The sequence below is a fragment of the Talpa europaea genome (genome assembly GCF_964194135.1).
Source record: "Talpa europaea genome assembly, chromosome: 11".
Classification (NCBI taxonomy): Eukaryota; Metazoa; Chordata; class Mammalia; order Eulipotyphla; family Talpidae; genus Talpa; species Talpa europaea.
The window spans coordinates 69,523,003-69,540,996 of NC_140078.1; the positions used below are offsets into that span (position 1 = coordinate 69,523,003).

General features: G+C 39.5%; 1 protein-coding gene across 4 annotated transcripts in view; it reads left to right on the forward strand.

Moving 5' to 3' along the window:
• Window positions 1–17,994, forward strand: part of DCAF1 (DDB1 and CUL4 associated factor 1) — a gene marked incomplete at its 3' end in the record, with an annotated part of 55,986 nt that overhangs the window by 29,493 nt on the left and 8,499 nt on the right. For all 4 annotated transcript variants that reach the window (XM_084248268.1, XM_084248270.1, XM_084248269.1 and 1 more), the window contains 10 exons: window positions 467–591; window positions 1,504–2,767; window positions 3,484–3,682; window positions 4,964–5,046; window positions 5,637–5,721; window positions 8,942–9,175; window positions 9,729–9,822; window positions 10,370–10,474; window positions 10,686–10,759; window positions 11,265–11,366. In XM_084248268.1, coding sequence (XP_084104394.1) covers window positions 467–591; window positions 1,504–2,767; window positions 3,484–3,682; window positions 4,964–5,046; window positions 5,637–5,721; window positions 8,942–9,175; window positions 9,729–9,822; window positions 10,370–10,474; window positions 10,686–10,759; window positions 11,265–11,366 — 2,365 coding nt within the window. The remainder of the gene's footprint in view (window positions 1–466; window positions 592–1,503; window positions 2,768–3,483; window positions 3,683–4,963; window positions 5,047–5,636; window positions 5,722–8,941; window positions 9,176–9,728; window positions 9,823–10,369; window positions 10,475–10,685; window positions 10,760–11,264; window positions 11,367–17,994) is intronic.

Genomic DNA, 17,994 nt, shown 5'->3' on the forward strand with positions numbered 1-17,994 from the left:
CTGTTATTTGTTTTCTAATTCTTTGTTATTTTAAATAATGAGATAATGGACATCTTAATATATAAATACTAGTTTATACTTCATGAGGACACATTCCTCGAGGTGAAATTCCTGGACTGAAGGTTATTAACAAAAGTAATTGTTTTATATTTCCAGATAATTTTCTAAAAATAATGTCCTAATGTCTACTACCAAAAGTTTGAAAGCATTTGTCTGTATACACTTACCAGCACTTGGGGATTATCCTTTGTTTTTAATCTTAGCAGTGTAATAGATGAAAATTCACCCCCACATGTTTTGAAATTAATATCACAGTGATTTACAAATCTTTGGATGCCATGGCTAGGGACAGAGCTATGCAGGTAGTGGTTATGATTCATTGTATCTGTTTCCCTTATTTTTAGCTGTTTTTGTTTCTTGTGGCCAAATCCTAGTTTCTCTTTGACTAATTCTTTTTCCTATCCAGGAATGACACTGTGCGCTTTGCTTTGGATGTTCTGGCTATTCTCACTGTTGTGCCAAAAATCCAGCTCCAGTTGGCAGAATCAGTGGACGTTCTGGATGAAGCTGGCTCCACTGTCTCCACTGTAGGTAGGTTGTAACTTGCCATTTTTGTTGCTTGGTCTGAATTTGTTTTCCTTTGCTATTCTGGTCGTGCTAACTTAGGTGAACCCACGAAGTGGTATTAGAACAGAAGGTAGAAAGGAGGGTACCTTGTCTCTCCCTTGTCAGTTGTGCCATACAGTTTCAGAAAAGGGAATTGTATTAGTAAATTCAAGATTCTGAGTGGTACAGGTGCATTCCTGAGAACTTTGTACTCTGGAAAGTCTTGCACTATCATAAGATTTATGGGGAAAATGGGTTGGGGCAGACAATAAAAAACTTTATTAACTTCGTAATCACAGACTTAAAATCAGTAATGGGCAAGTAACTCAGAATGGATAGATGCTATCATATCCAAAAACAAAGGGAAAGTATACTTTGTTTGAAAAATATACTTCATTAAGAATACAATTGATGAAGGCTGTAGCTAAGACGAGCATGGAATTTAGTGTGACTGACCTTGAGTCCTGTGGCTTACCACTCTTAGGAGAAAACCCAAGGCACAAACACTTCTTTTTCATCTTTTTCATATATAGCAGAAAGGTTTCTTGGCTGTCACTGTAGCAGCAAGTCTGAGCGCTTTTTCCTTTCCTGCAGAAGGTTTTAATTTATTCCCACTATTTTTGCTTCCCTTACCTAGGAAAAATTGCATATGAACCTTGGTGACTTCTACATAATATTGACCCTCATTCCCTTATTTAATAACTGCATGAGGTACTGCATTGTAAAAATACATTGCGGTAGAACTGATTATATGTTATACAGACAATTCTTTGTACTTTAGGGGGAAAAGTGGTAGTTTTAAGTGGAACAGAATGAATAGACCCCTACTTTTTGGCTCTAGAACAACTGTTGAAGTTGGCCATTCGTTTTATGAGAAATGTCTTTTTCCCTCAATAGGTATCAGCATTATTTTGGGAGTAGCGGAGGGTGAGTTTTTTATCCATGATGCTGAAATTCAGAAGTCAGCACTTCAAATTATCATCAATTGTGTATGTGGTCCAGATAACCGAATTTCCAGTATTGGCAAATTTATCTCTGGAACTCCTCGGAGAAAGCTGCCTCAAACTCCAAAAAGTAGTGAGCACACCCTGGCCAAGATGTGGAATGTGGTTCAGTCCAACAATGGCATCAAGGTGCTTCTGTCCTTACTGTCCATCAAGATGCCCATCACAGATGCAGACCAGATCCGGGCCCTGGCCTGCAAGGCCCTTGTGGGCCTGTCTCGTAGTAGCACTGTTCGGCAGATCATCAGCAAACTGCCCCTTTTCAGCAGCTGCCAGATCCAGCAGCTGATGAAGGAGCCTGTGCTGCAGGACAAGCGCAGTGACCATGTCAAGTTCTGCAAGTATGCCGCTGAGCTCATTGAACGGGTGTCAGGAAAGCCACTTCTTATTGGCACTGATGTGTCCCTGGCAAGGCTGCAGAAAGCAGATGTTGTTGCCCAATCAAGGATCTCCTTCCCTGAAAAAGAGCTGCTTCTGCTGATACGAAACCATCTCATTTCTAAAGGGCTGGGAGAGACCGCAACTGTGCTGACTAAGGAGGCTGACCTGCCTATGACTGCTGCCTCACATTCTTCTGCCTTCACCCCAGTCACTGCTGCTGCTTCTCCTGTCTCTCTTCCCAGAACTCCTCGCATTGCCAATGGCATTGCAACTCGACTGGGCAGTCATGCTGCTGTGGGTCCATCTGCCCCTTCTGCCCCTACTGCCCATCCTCAGCCACGACCTCCCCAGAGTTCACTAGTTTTGCCTGGCCCATCTTATGCCGGCAATTCTCCTTTGATTGGTAGGATCAGTTTTATCAGAGAGAGGCCATCACCCTGTAACGGCAGGAAAATGAGAGTGTTGCGGCAGAAATCGGACCATGGCGCTTACAGCCAAAGCCCAGCCATAAAAAAGCAGTTGGACAGACATCTTCCTTCCCCACCTACTCTGGACAGTATCATAACAGAATATCTTAGAGAGCAGCATGCTCGCTGCAAGAACCCAGTTGCCACCTGCCCACCTTTCTCTCTCTTTACTCCTCACCAATGTCCTGAGCCAAAACAGAGGCGGCAAGCGCCAATAAACTTTACCTCAAGGCTAAACCGCAGGGCATCATTTCCAAAGTATGGAGGGGTGGATGGCGGATGCTTTGATAGGCACCTTATCTTTAGCAGGTAAGGAGATGGGAATTGGAATGATTCTTCTAAGTCAGAGTGTTTAGTCAATATAAGCATGGAGTGATTAGTCCAGAAAGCCATTTGTTGGTCTGAAATACCAAAGATGGTCTCTTTGTATGAATACATGATCAGTGTAACCCCTTTTGTCAACCATGGGCTCCTTCTGTGATTCTTGACAATACATTGATATGAGATACTCTGTTTATGTTACAGCTAGTATATTTTCTAGAACTCATGCTGCACACTGTCCCTGACTAAATTCCCAAACTTATTTTTTTGTGCTAGTCCACGTTGTCTCCTGGTAGTCCAACAATGGCATCAAGGTGCTTCTGTCCTTACTGTCCATCAAGATGCCCATCACAGATGCAGAGCAGATCTAGGCTCTGGCCTGCAAGGCCCTTGTGGGCCTGTCTCGTAGTAGCACTGTTCGGCAGATCATCAGCAATCATCAGATCATCATTTTTTTTTTTGCAGACCTTACATAAAGGTCGTGGGATCACAGGTTTTAAACATGGGGATTTTTGCTGCTGTTCAAATTTGTGGGTGGAGATCCTTTTCTCATTTGAAATGAAAATGAACTGCTGAAGGTCACTGTGATGTTTTAGGAGAACCTATTTGAAACATAAATGCTCTTTTTTGCTATCATCTTTACTGCAAAGTTTTCCTTTTTCCAAATCCCTGCACTTTGTCTCTGATTCTCTATTTTTGCTTAGGTTTCGTCCTATTTCAGTGTTTCGAGAAGCCAATGAGGATGAGAGTGGCTTCACTTGCTGTGCATTCTCAGCACGGGAGCGATTCCTGATGCTTGGCACCTGCACAGGCCAGTTGAAGCTCTACAATGTGTTTAGTGGACAGGAAGAAGCCAGCTATAACTGTCACAACTCAGCCATCACACACCTTGAACCTTCCAGGGTAAGGTCTCTTCATAGATGTTTCAATCCTTTTAAGTTGGGTTGGTTAACTGTGGGTAAATTGGCTGCCTATATTTGTATACAAACTCCAAAAGCTTTTGGAGAACAGCCATGCTCAGAGGCTTATGTAGTATCTATGGCGGTTTCTGTGTTACTTTGGTATAGTAGGTGCAACAGAGACTATTTGGACTGTCTGGCCCTTTAAGTAAGTTTGTTAATCCCTGTTCTAAGACCTGTTTTGTTTGATTCAGGTGGATGCTGAGATTATCAGTTATGATCATAAAAGTTTGCTTTTTATGTCAGAAATGTTAAAGTACTATAATTTCTTTTTTTCTTGAAAATAAGCTTCTATGATTCCATTGGATCATAGTTTTGTTTCTTTTTATTTTAGGAAGGTGTTTTTTTTTTTTTTTAAAAGATTTATTTTTATTTATTTATTTATACAAGCACTGGGAACAGTCAGAAGCACAGGAGGGTGAAAGAATTCACCAGAGCCAGAGAGAGGAGCAGAGCAGGCAGAAGGACCGAAGTACACTGCTGAGGGGAGCAGCGGGCGGCAGGAGAGGTCTGCGCGCCCTGTGCGCGCCCTGTGGGACCCTCCTTCGGTGGCCGGGGAGCAGCCGGGGATCGAACCGGCACTGCAGAGGCTGCGCACAGCTTTGCAACCCAGTGCTCAACTGCTGCGCTACCGGGGAGGCCCTTAGTTTTTTTTTAAGGTCTTACTATAATTTTCTTTTTTTTTAAATGGATTATAGTTTATCAATACTATTCTGTGAATGGAAATGGCACTTTGGCTTTTTCTAAAAGTTAGGAATGTTAAGATAATGCGAGGATAATTTTCCTGATTTTAGAGTATAAAATTCACTTTTTATTGGGCTTTCTATATGAAAACTCTTTAAGAGTCCTTAAAATTGAACTGAGGTTTTTAGTTGACTATTATTTCATATGAGGGTCACTGAGGAATATGGCCAAATATTAAGGAAGGAGGAACCGTCTTTGACAGCTTTTCCGTTTCCTCCCCACTCTTGGAACTGTTGTATTTTATGTTACTAGTTCAGGAGGAGTTAATATTTTCTTAAGTTTAGTTTTTAGTATACTGTAGGTACAGATAGTAAAATCCTAGCAACTTCTGATCATTCTTGATTGTTGGAAGTTTTTGTTTTCTCTTTAACCCAACAATATTTTTTAAACTGGTGTTTTAAAATGCTAATGGCAGATAATGATGCCTGCACTTTTATAAAAACATAGTTACCCACCTTGGGCCTCCTCCTCCTCCTTTTAGGATGGGTCCTTGCTGCTGACATCTGCTACTTGGAGCCAGCCTCTGTCTGCGCTTTGGGGAATGAAATCAGTATTTGATATGAAGTATGTATTTACTTTTATAATCTAGTTCCTCTGTTTTCCGTTTTATCTGATTAATACCCTCCATCTGATTTTTAGGCTCAAAAGCTTTTGGGGAAAGAAGGATACTGTGAATTATTGCTAACTTCTCACTTTCTTATAAGTGGCTCATATTTTTATCTTTCTTAACCTAGATATTCTTACCAGGCATATACATTCTCATTACATAGTAGATGCTTCACTAATCAAAATCACACATCTTTGTATTTTCTTAGTTCACATGAAAGTTGTACTCTTTGATGGGACACATTTCAAAAGCCCATGTACTCTATTAACCATGACTATAATCAGATAATGTCCATTAAATATGTGTCCTATTAGTCATTTCTTTAATCAGGTGGTCTCCATTAATTTGGATTTACTTGGACAAACTGGCGGGGGAAGGAATTTTCTTTTTAATCTTAAGCGTGCATTTATATTCTCTTTGGGAGAAAAAATCTTCAAGTGAGTATGGTATGGTCAGCAAGAACCTGAGGATTATCTTTATATTCAGTTGGTTAAAGACATATGCCTTGGCAGTCTGTCACTTTCATGCTTCTGTTGTTTGTCTATAGGCATTCCTTCACAGAAGATCATTATGTTGAGTTCAGTAAGCACTCTCAAGATCGGGTCATAGGCACAAAAGGAGACATTGCCCATGTGAGTACCTAAGCATCCACTGCCTTCAAGTTGATTCTGCCTAACTGGGAAAAATGTAAAAGAACTGAACATGAACTTAATCTGGCAGCCTGAGAAAGATGTCATTTATATAGTAGATATTTTCAAATATTTAATAAGCTTTAGATGAAATGGCATCCTTGCTTTTATGGTGCCATACTGGAGAGATAATAAATAAAAAAGCAAATACATAGTATATCAGGTGGTATATGCTGCCTAGGAAAAGAAAGCAGGACAAGAATAAGAGGAAGTGCTTGTTGATGGTATGGGGGAATTTCTGTTTTATATGTTAATGTCACTGATTCGGTAATAAGGTGCTTTGAAAGAAGTGTGAGTTTCATGCAGAGAGCTGTGGAAAGTATTCTAAGATAAAGGGAATGGCAAGGGAGAGGAGAGATTGGGAGCTGAGGTTGATGGGGAGAGGGGTTGCATATCATGTAATATCTTTATAGGCTATTGTTAGGATCATTGGCTTTTTCTCTGAGTGAGTTGAAGACATTGAAGAGTGATCAGAGGACACTTGACTGGCTATGAAGTCTTTAAAGTGTGAATCTGGTTTCTGTGAAAGAAGCAAGAGCAGACTTTCCAGTTTGGAGTGTATTTTGCCAGTCCACATGTGAGAGCTCCAGGATAGGAGATATAAATAAAGGAGTTGTCTATAAGTTGATAGAATTTGGAAGTGTGAACCTGAATGAGATCATTAATGACACTAGAGAAGAGAAGTAGTGTGGGGATAGAGTCCTGCCACATGGCCAATATTGAAAGGTTGCTAAGTGAGGAGGAATATGGGAAGGAAGCCAACAAGAGTGGGCCAGTGGGCCAGTAAGGTAGCAGGAGTCCCCAGGAAGGAGATGTACCCTAGAAGGGCAAGGTAGACTCTTTTGAGGAAGGATTGATAACTGGGTCAGAAACAGTCAATTGAATAAGATAATTGAGAGGTGACCTTCAACACTGTGGAGACCATTATTAACCATGTTAGGAGCTAGTTTGGAACATGGGTGAAAATCTGATTAAAGTGGATTCATAAGAAAAGAGGAAAGAAAAGAGACTGAATATACACAAGTCTTGAAGTGTTTTGCTGAAAAACAGAGCAGAGCAGTGGGGATAGTAGCTGGCTATGAGTGGGTGAAGGGAGTGTTTTCCCATAAGTTTTCATATGAAAATGCTACAACATCTAAAAAGTTGAAAGAGGGCCTCCCCGGTGGTGCAGCGGTTGAGTGCTGGCTTGCGAAGCTGCCCGCAGCCTCTGCAGCGCCGGTTTGATCTCCGGCTGCTCCCCGGCCACCGGAGGAGGGTCCCACATGGTGCGCAGACCTCTCCTGCCGCCCGCTGCTCCCCTCAGCAGTGTACTTCGGTCCTTCTGCCTGTTCTCCCCGCTGTGGCTCTGGTGAAATTCTCTCACCCTTCCGTGCTTCTGACTGTACCCAGTGCTTGTATAAGTAAATAAATAAATAAATCTTTAAAAAAAAATGTTGAAAGAATAGTACACATACCTGGATTTCATCGGTTTATTATCTTGCCATACTTTTCTCCTGTGTAAATATGTGTGTTTGTCTGAATCATTTGAAAGTAAGTTGCGTGCTCGCTTCGGCAGCACATATACTAAAATTGGAAAGTAAGTTGCAAACATCATGTAGCATGTATATCCTAGCAATAAGGACATTTTATGTCATAATCATACTCTGTTTTCAAATTTAAGAAAATTTATAGTAATTCCTACATATCATTTAATAACTGCTCCATACTTGGCTTTCCCAGTTGTTACTGATACATTTAGCTTCATTTTTTTTTTTTGGAATCAGGATCCACCCAAGATTCACTTACTGCATTTGGTTGTTATGTCTCATTAATGTTTTAAAGCCAAGACATTTCTGCAGTTTACATGATGTGGACTTTTGAAGGGACCAGGCTAGTTGTCCCGTGATCTGGATTATTTGATTGCTTTCTTGTGGTGTCTCTTTATTCTTCTATTAAAGGAGCGAATTTTATTTATTTATTTATTTATTTATTTATTTTTTTAATAGAGGCATGTTTTTCTTTCTTTCTTTCTTTCTTTCTTTGTTTTGTTTGTTTATACATGCACTGGGTACAGTCAGAAGCGCAGGAGGGTGAGAGAATTCACCAGAGCCAGAGTGGGGAGCAGAGCAGGCAGAAGGACCGAAGTACACTGCTGAGGGGAGCAGCGGGCGGCAGGAGAGGTCTGCGCGCCATGTGGGACCCTCCTCCGGTGGCCGGGGAGCAGCTGGGGATCGAACTGGTGCCGCAGAGGCCGCGGGCAGCTTCGCAACCCAGAGCTCAACCGCTGCGCCACCTGGGAGGCCCAAGGAGCGAATTTTTTTTAAAAAAATTGGAAATGTTAAAAATATATCTGTAAGCTGGTAGGGAAGATCTGGTCTCTGTGTGGGGTGTACAGTGTATACTTTGGAACTTTTAGTATTGTAAGGGTAAAATATACATAATGGGAAGATTGTAAGGAGAAAGGGTTATTTCACATTGATACCTTTTTCCAAAAAGTAATCCTTGAGAGTATGCTAGGGTTATCATGTTGGTTGATTCACATGGATTATTTTTCAATTTTAATCTTAGGAACATTTCTGTTTCTTAAAAAGGCGGGTAGGGTGGTTAAGAGGGTTTCCCTAATCCTGTTGCAGTCTCACTTCTCATTTTTTTTTTTTTAAGATTTATTTATTTATTTATACCAACACTGCGCATAGTCGAAGCGCGGGAGGGTGAGAGAATTCACCAGAGCCAGAGCAGGGAGCAGAGCAGGCAGAATGACCGAAGTACACTGCTGAGGGGAGCAGCGGGCACGGCAGGAGAGGTCTGCGCGCCATGTGGGACCCTCACCCGGTGGCCAGGGATCGAACTGGCGCTGCAGAGGCTGCGGGCAGCTTTGCAACCCAGCGCTCAACCGCTGCGCCACAGGGGAGGCCCTCACTTCTCATTTTTTGGGGAAAGAGACTTCCCATTATTCATTTTTGTGGGAAAGAGATTTTTCAAACCTTATTTGGGAACCAGAGCACTTAAACTTTGCTTGGATGGGTGTGATCTTTCTACTTCTAGTTAATTTACAACATTAGGGCTTTTGTAATTTTGATGGAATTTGGAAGCATGAGAGAAATACTTTGCACAGCTTCTCTTTGAATTTGTAAATGGATGGATTGGTCTGATTTTTCTCTTCCCCACCCCTTCTTCTCTAAAGATTTATGATATTCAGACTGGCAACAAGCTGTTGACTCTGTTTAACCCAGATCTTGCCAACAACTACAAGAGGAACTGTGCCACCTTTAATCCTACAGATGATCTTGTCTTAAATGATGGCGTCCTCTGGGATGTCCGCTCTTCACAGGCCATCCACAAGTTTGACAAGTTCAACATGAACATCAGTGGTGTTTTCCATCCAAATGGACTAGAGGTTATCATTAATACTGAGATTGTATCCTTTATACCATCCATGTGTTGTTATCTAGTTGGTAATGCAGAAATAATTTACCTTTCTTCCAATACCTGGTTCAAGTATCCATAGGTAATACTCTGGTTCCTCTCCTTTGATTTGAAGTTTTAGTGAATTGCCATTGGACTCTAGTTGATGTTGGAAATTACCAGTGATTTTGAATAGCATGTTTTCTTGTTTTGGGAAGAGTTACTGGATAGATTATTGTCTTCTTCTTAGCTATTGAATTCATCTTTCTCTGTCTTCATAGGGATTGCACTTTTGTGCTGTATAAATCAGTTGGTAGGTCAAAGAGTAAAAGTGAAGTGATATGAGAGGAAGGGAGCATATGAGCAGTAAGTAGCAATACCACATAACATTATCAGGGACATTATTCAGTAATGCATATTTTACATGCTTTAGTTTTACCTGATTTCACTGATTTTTAAAGTATCAGTACCGGTAGTAGGAAGGTAAAAAAGTGTTATTTTAGAATTTCCCCCATGAAGTTAGATAAGTTTTGTGTAAAAATGGTTTTCCTTGACCATTCTCCTAGTGGGACCTTCGTACTTTCCATCTTTTACACACTGTTCCTGCTCTAGATCAGTGTCGTGTGGTATTCAACCACACAGGGACAGTGATGTATGGAGGTAATAAACTTTTACTTTTTTTTCATTGTTCTCTTTCTCGTGCCTTACATAGTTTCATACATCCTTTTTGGAAAATCTCTCTCAAATGTGAATTTGAAACCCCGAAAGTTGTAATAAAAATGAAAATGATAATATAAATGGTGGCAAATGAGAAGATGAATATAATGTTGATTTAGGATGAAAGATCCCTGACATTAATGATAACAAATAAATCCTGCATGGAAAGAAATTTTGTTCAGTAATTTGCCATGTGTATCATTACATAATGAAGAAGAACCCTTACATTTGTTGTTGTCTTGTGATTGTTGTAAGCTTTCAGCTGTAACATTTGTTGGGAGCTAGTTGAAAGAATGAGAATATTTGTCACATTAGTTGGGTTATGAAAGGATGGTACTTAGAGAGGAACTAACTAGATGCAGAGTGAATTTACAAGAAAATTCACTGAAATTTTGATAATCCTTTAATATTTTCTGCACTTGTCAATAGAGGATTCTGATTCTAACAGTGTTTTGCTGCATTTCCTCCTTTCCTCTTCCCTCTCACCTAGCTATGTTGCAGGCAGATGATGAAGATGACTTAATGGAAGAGAGGATGAAAAGCCCATTTGGATCATCCTTTCGAACATTTAACGCAACTGACTACAAACCTATAGGTAACCAGGAAAGGGCAGACTGGTCATTTTGTCATCTTTTACATTCCTAATTTGAAATCCTTTTTTTTTTTTTTAATGGAAAAGCTAAATTTTGATTGGAAAGCAAAGGAGTAACAAAAATATGGACAATCACCTTGAATTCCTCTTGGGGGCATGTTTTATGGTTATAGCAGTAGTCCAATCCCAAGTCTTGTCATACTCTGTTTTCCAGCGACCATTGATGTGAAACGGAACATCTTTGACCTGTGTACAGACACCAAAGACTGCTATCTTGCTGTCATTGAGGTAAAGGGAGCCAGCAGAAATGTTGTTTTGGTCTGATATTTAGACCATTTTCAAGTTATACTACAGGTACTTTGTCTAAGATGTGTTCTAAAATTGATGCAGGTCTGAGGGTAGGTTATTGATAATCTACCATTGGTTTGGGAGACATACTATGTAAGAGAAGTAATGAGAAAATCTCAATATATAAAACATCACTGAGCATTCCATTTCCTATTGTCCTGAACTCACACTGTAATTCCTATTTCAGAGGAGTCTTGATCTCTTGCCCGAGCAGGATGTGTTTGTTCCAAGTATGGTGTCACTGTTTCCCTTGTTGCTCAAGCCTTCTCATCCGCTTTTCTTTCTTTCTGTTGTCCTATGTATATATTTTCAAAGTCAGGTCTTTGAGGTATTGGAATCTCTGATAGTTTACAGGGTCAAGGTACATGGTACCAGTTAGAGCTGAGGTGTGGAAGTGGGCCTCCTGAAAACTAACCGCTCTGTGTGGTATGATGTTCTGTTTCAGAACCAAGGCAGCATGGATTCTCTAAACATGGACACGGTGTGCAGGCTATATGAAGTAGGCAGGCAGCGTCTGGCAGAAGATGAGGATGAAGAAGAGGACCAGGTACGTGATCTTTGAGACTTCTTTCTGCTCATCAGTGCTGTATAGATTATGCTCATCTGCTTTCCACTATAGGGATTTTTTTTTTTAAAGATGAACCTTTGCTATCGGTTGCCATATTATGAAAGCCTGTTATGTCTCCTTGATTACTGAAACTTAGAGAAAGCAGATTTTTGTTATTACAAAACTTTGACAGTTCCTTATGGTAAGTTAATTTGCAGATTAACTGATCTCTTTATAAGTTAATTTGCAGATGAGCAATTTCTGATTTTGTTTCAAGGATATCTTTGAGCTCATGCTTAAGACCAGTGCCCTGTTTGACTTTAGGATAATCAGCTTCTACTCTCCCAGTACTAATAAACAGAAAAATCACTCTGCTGAGATGGATCATAGAAATGGCTAAATCTTTGTAAAGTTCTGGTTTGTATCTCTTAAGTTTTGTAGTTTATTTCAGAGTAATAGAGTGGATCTTATAGGTACAGAGATTTTAATGCTCTTGAGAAATTAAGAGTTTATAAAATGGGGGTATGTAGTACTGTGTCTAATGGGTCTTAGCTTTTCTTTTTTTCATAGGGGATTTTAATTTATGATCGTAGTTTCTACGTGCTTGCCTGTGTGGCATTCCAACTTCAGTTTTGAAGCGTTTCTCAAACTTTTGGGTTTCGGCAGATCTTTCCTGTCTTCTGGGCTCATACCACATTCTCTTTCCAGGTGTATTCTCTCCAGGCCAGGATCTTTTGTCTAATCTGAGAAATATTTAAAGTATTTTTTGATGCAAATCTAATATTATGGGCAAAGGACTCATATTTTTGTCTGACAAAAGTTAGTATTAAGTAAGTATGGGTGTTTGTGCCAGTTTTGAGTTTTAGGTGTGTATTCCACTGTTGTACTTCACAGGTATAAATCTGTAAGTTTGTCCTCTAAAATGGATTACTGACTACTTTTATTACATGGGAACAAAAAGCTAAAACAAACATATTAACAGTTCTCTGTGTGTGCTTTTTTGATTTCCACAGTGGTGTACTGTTCCAACTGGTTAAGCACGCATTTTATTAGAGCCTGGAGATGATTCACCATCCCCCAAAATGGGTTTCTGAGCAGACTAAGGAAAGGAAACTCTTGTGAAGTACTTGGGTTGAGTAGTTACAATGTAATCAGAGCAGAGCCTTTTTCAGGGTTTGCTTCTTGACCTAGAGGCACTATGCTTTCAGTGCGCTGTCATCCCTCTTCCCTCACACAGAAGAAAGTTGACATTATTTTTTTTTGGATACCATGGGAATATTATTTTTTAAAGTACTTCAGTGAATATGACATCCTCCTACAATAGTTTTTTTCCCCCTCTTAAATAAACTTTATTTTTCCAAAGCAGTTTTAGATTCACAGCAAAATTAAGCAAAAGTGATGAGTTTCCATATATGCTCTGTCTCCACATGTATAACCTCCCTTATCCCTAATCAGAATGCTACATTTGTTATAATTGATGAACCTATCTTGACATATCCTTGTCACCCATATTCCATAGATTACGTTAGAGTTCACTTTTTGGTGTTGTATTGAATTATACAAAATATAACATGTGTATCCTCCATTATAGTATCATACAGAATATTTGGCAGTTTCAGTGCCTTAAAAACTTTCTATGTTCCAAATATTTAGACCCTCCCTCTGCTTAGCACCTGACAATAATTGATCTTTTTGTTGTTTCAATAGATTTGCCATTCCAGTGTGTCATACAGTTGGAATCATATGTTATGTAGCCTTTTCAGATTGGCTTCTTTCCTTTAGTAATATGCATTTGTTCCATGTCTTTATGATTTGATAGCTCTTTTTGTTTTAGTGCTGAATTATATTCCATTGTCTGGATATACCAGTTTATTTAACCATTCATCTACTGAAGGACTTTTTTTTTGCAATTTCAAGTAATTTTGGCAATTATGCTTTTTTTTTTAAAAGATTTATTTATTCATGCATACAAGAACTGGGGTACAGGCCAGATGCATGGGAGGGTGAGAGGATTCACCAGAGACAGAGCGGGGAACAGAACAGGCAGATTGACGAAATACATTGCTGAGGGGAGCAGTGGGCGAGACAGGAGAGGTCTGCTGCGCCATGTGGGATTCTCGCCAGCCAGCCGGTATTGAACCAGCATTGCAGAGGCTGCGGACAGCTTCGTAGCACTGCGCTCAACTGCCTGCGCCACCAGGGGTGGCCTGGCAATTATGCTCTGACATTAATTTTGAATAAAGTTTTGGCAATTAGAATAAAGATCCTATAAAAATCCCTATGCAGCTTTTTTTTTTAATAAAAAGACTTTATGCATACATGAACTGGGGTGTAGGCTAGAGGTGCAGGAGGTGAGAGGATTCACCAGAGACAGTGGGGAACAGAACAGGCAGATCTACTGAAATACACTGTTTAAGGAAGCAGTGGGTGAGACAGGAGAGGTCTGCTGTGCCATGTGGGTCAGCTCCCTGACGGGGATTGAACTTGTGCTGCAGTGGCTGGTGATAGCTTAATAGTGCTGAGACTTAACCCTTGCACCATGGGGAGGGCCCTAGATTGCTTGTGTTTTTATGATGTTTTAAAAGTTCTTTGAATATTTTGGCTAGCAGTCCTTTATCTAATATGTCATTTACAAATACTTTCTCCTAGTTTGTGGCTTGTTTTCTGTTCTCTTGACAGTGGCTTTCTTGGAACAAAAGTTAATTTTTTGTTAAAGAAGTTCAGCTTATCAATGATTTCTTTTATGGATTATGCTTTTGAGGTTGCTTCTAAAAGTCTTTTTATTTTCCTTTAGAGTTTTTTTTAATTTATCACCAAGCCCAAAGTCATCTGGATTTTCTCCTGTGTCATCTGCTTATAGTGATCCATTTTGAGTTAATTTTTGTGAGGGTTATAAGGTCTCTGTCTAGAATTTTTTTTATATATTTTATGTGGATATCCAGTTTTCTAACAGTTTATTGAAAGGACTTTTTTCATTGTGTTGCTTATGCTCCTTTGTTAATTAGTTGACTGAATTTATGTGGGTCTATTTCTGGTTGAGCTATTTATTTTTTCTCTAGTACCACACTATCTTGATTATTGTAGCTTTGTAATAAGTTTGTGTTGTTTTCTTCTGTTTCAAATCTAGAAATATTCAAAGTAGTGTCAGTTCTACTTTGTTCTCCTTCAGTATTGTGGTGGGTCATCTGTTTCTCCATACAAACTTTAGAATCAGTTTCTGGGTTTTCACAAAATAACTTCCTGGGATTTTGAATGACTTTGCTTTGAATTTGTGGATCAAGTTAGGGAGATTTTGACAATGTTGAGATTTCCTATTCAGGAGCATGCAATATCTCTCCATTTACATTCAGTTCTTTGATTTGTTTCATCCAAGTCTTGTAGATCTCTTCATCTATATCTTGTACCTTTTTTTTTTTTTTTGATTTATACCTCAAAAATTTGAGGTATTTCATTTGTATTTCAGAGTATTTCATTTGTTTGGGTGCTATTAAAGTGATAACTGTTATTTTGCCTTTTAAAAGGACAGGTTTAGGGCCTCCCTGGTGGTGCAAGGGGTTAAGACACAGCCTATGAAGCTGTCCGCAGCCATTGCAGCACGAGTTTGAGCCCCAGCCAGCCAGGGAGCAACCCACATAGCGTGGCAGACCTCTTCTGACTCACCCGCTGCTCCCCTCAGCAGTGTACTTCAATCTGCCTGTTCTGTTTCCCACTCTGTCTCTGGTGAATCCTCTCACCCCCCACACCTCTGGCCTGTTCGGCCTGTTCCTCAGTTTTTGTATGCATAAATAAATAAATCTTAAAAAAAAAAAAAACGGACAGGTTTATTAGGGAAAGGAGAAAGAAAAAAAGGCATCTGCAGGTGGGCAAGAGAACTGCTTCTGTTTTAATGTTAGTTTGTACTTGTTTGTTGCTGGTTTATAGGAAAGCAGTCTATAGGTTGTGAATTAACCTTGAATCCTGCAATCCTGCTATAGTCACTTAGGGTTCCAGAATTTTTTTGTCAAAATTATTTTGGACTTTCTACATAGGCAGCCATGTAAGGTACAAAGACACTTTTCTTCCTTCCTTCTTAATCCTTTCATACTGATGTTGACAAATAGTGATCCTGATCTTGATTCTCATCTTAGCAGGAAAACTTGGAGTTTCTCACCATGAATTAAAATGATAGTTGTGGTTTTCTATAGATGTTCTTTTTTTAGTTGAGGAAGTGTATTTCCATTCCTATTTTGCTGGAAGTTTTAAATCATAGGTTTTGTTAAAATAGTTTTAAATCACTGAGCTTTGTTAAAGTCTTTTTCTGCATTTATTGATAATGATCATGTGATTTTTCTTTAACCTGTTGAAGAAAGGAAATACATTAATTGATTTTAAAATATGAGCCGGTCTTGCATAGCTGCTCTATATCTTACTTGGTTGTGGTATGTAATTCTTTGTATAAGTTGTTGAATTTGTTTTGCAAAGATTTTCTTGAGGATTTTTATATACGTGTTCATGAGAGATATTGGTCTATAGTTTTCATTGCTTGTAATGTCTTTGACTTTGGTATTAGGATAATGCCGGCCTCATAGAGTGAATTAGAAAGTATTCTGTGTGCTTCTATCTTCTAGCAGAGATTTCAGATTAATTTTTTTTTAAATAATAAATTTTATTTTTATATTCCCCATACAATTGCAGCCCCCCCATTCTGACCCCAATCCCTCCCCTCCCGCCCCCGCCCCCCTAAAAGTGTCTCTGGTTCATAGTTTTTGATTTCAGATTAATTTTTAAAGTAATTTGGTAGAATAATCATTAAACTCATATGGACCTGGTACTTTCTGTTTTGGAAAGTTTTGAATTATTGATTTAACATATAGAGGCCTATTCAGGTTGTCTGTTTCTTGTGTACATTTTGACAAAATGTGTTTTTTCCCAGAATTGGTCTCGCCCCTCTAGCTTATCAAATTTGAGGTCATGGAGTAGTTCATAGTCTTCTTTAATATTCTTTTTTTTTTTTTTTTAAGATAGATTTATTTAGGCAAGCACTGGGGTACAAGCCTGAAATCAGGGAGGGTGACAATTCACCAGAGACAGAGCAGGGAGCAGAACAGGCAGAAGGACCGAAATACACTGCTGAGGGGAGCAGAGGGTGAGACAGGATAGGTCTGCCGTGCCATGCGGGAATCTCCCTCGCCAGCTGGGAATCGAAATGGCTCTGTAGAGGCTGCGGACAGCTTCACAGAGCTGTGCTCAACCTGCTGTGCCACGGGGAGGCCCCTAACATTCCTTTTAATATTTCTTTTTATTTATGCATACAAAAACTGGGGTGCAGGTCAGAGGTGTGGGAGGTGAGAGGATTGATTCCTCAGAGACAGAATGGGGAGCAGAACAGGCAGATTGACTGAAATACACTGCTGAGGGGAGCAGCGGGCGAGACAGGAGAGGTCTGCTGCTCCATGTGGGTTAGCTCCCTGGCTGGTAATCAACTTGTGCTGTAGTGGCTGCCAATAGCTTGATAGTGCTGAGACTTGACCCCTTGCATCACAGGGAGGTCTCTTTTATTATTCTTTTAATGTTCATGGGATTTATAGTGATGTTCCTGCTTTCATCTCTGATGAAATTGGTAATTGGTGTCCTTTCTTTTTCCTTAGTTAGCTTGGCTAGAGCCTTAGGGATGTATTCTTTTCTTTTTTAGAGATTTATTTATTTATGCATACAAGAACTCTGGCCATAGGGGTGCAGCAGAGAGAGGGAGGTCCTGTTGTTCTTTTCAAAGAACTGACCTTTGGTTTGTCAGCTTACTGTTTATTTCCTATTTTCAATTTTATTGATTTCTGCTCTTTATTTTGGGTTTAATGAGCTCTTTTTGCTAGTTTCCTAAGATGGAAGCTTAGATGATTGATTCTACATTTTTCTTCTTTTCTAATATGTGCACTCAAAATTTTTATAAATTTCCCTCTGTGCACACTGCTTTTACTGCATCTCATGAACTTTAAGTTGTGTTTGGAGTATTTTTTCATTTAGTTTTGAGTATTTTTATTTATTTTTTAAAAGATTTATCTATTTATGCATATAAGAACTGGGGCACAGGTCAGAGGTGCTGGGGGTGAGAGGATTCACCAGAGACAGAGTGGGAAACAGAACAGACAGACTGAAATACACTGGTGAGGGGAGCAGCGGGTGAGTCAGGAGAGGTCTGCTGCGCCGTGTGGGTAGCCCTCTGGCTGGGGATCAAACTCATGTTGCAGTGACTGCAGATAGTTTCATAGTGCTGTGCTTAACGCCACCAGAAAGGCCCAGTTTTGAGTATTTTTAAATTTGATGTTTTTTTTTTCCCCTTTGATCCATGTGTTATTTGGAAGTGTGTTGTTTAATATACCAAGTATTTGGGAATTTTTAGAATTTTTTTGTTATTGATTTCTAGTTTAATTCCATTGTGGTCTGAGAGCAGTCATTATATGATTTCTTTCAAAGAAATCATATTCTTTTAACTATGTTAAGGTGTGTTTTATGGGTATGTTTGTAATGTGGATGAGTTATGATTATTTCTAGAGTTCTCTGATAGAGGCACATTGCACTATACTCGTTATGAATACCATAGTCCTTGTGGATTACATAGTGCATTTCATGTTTGAAGGACATCTGTTAAAAA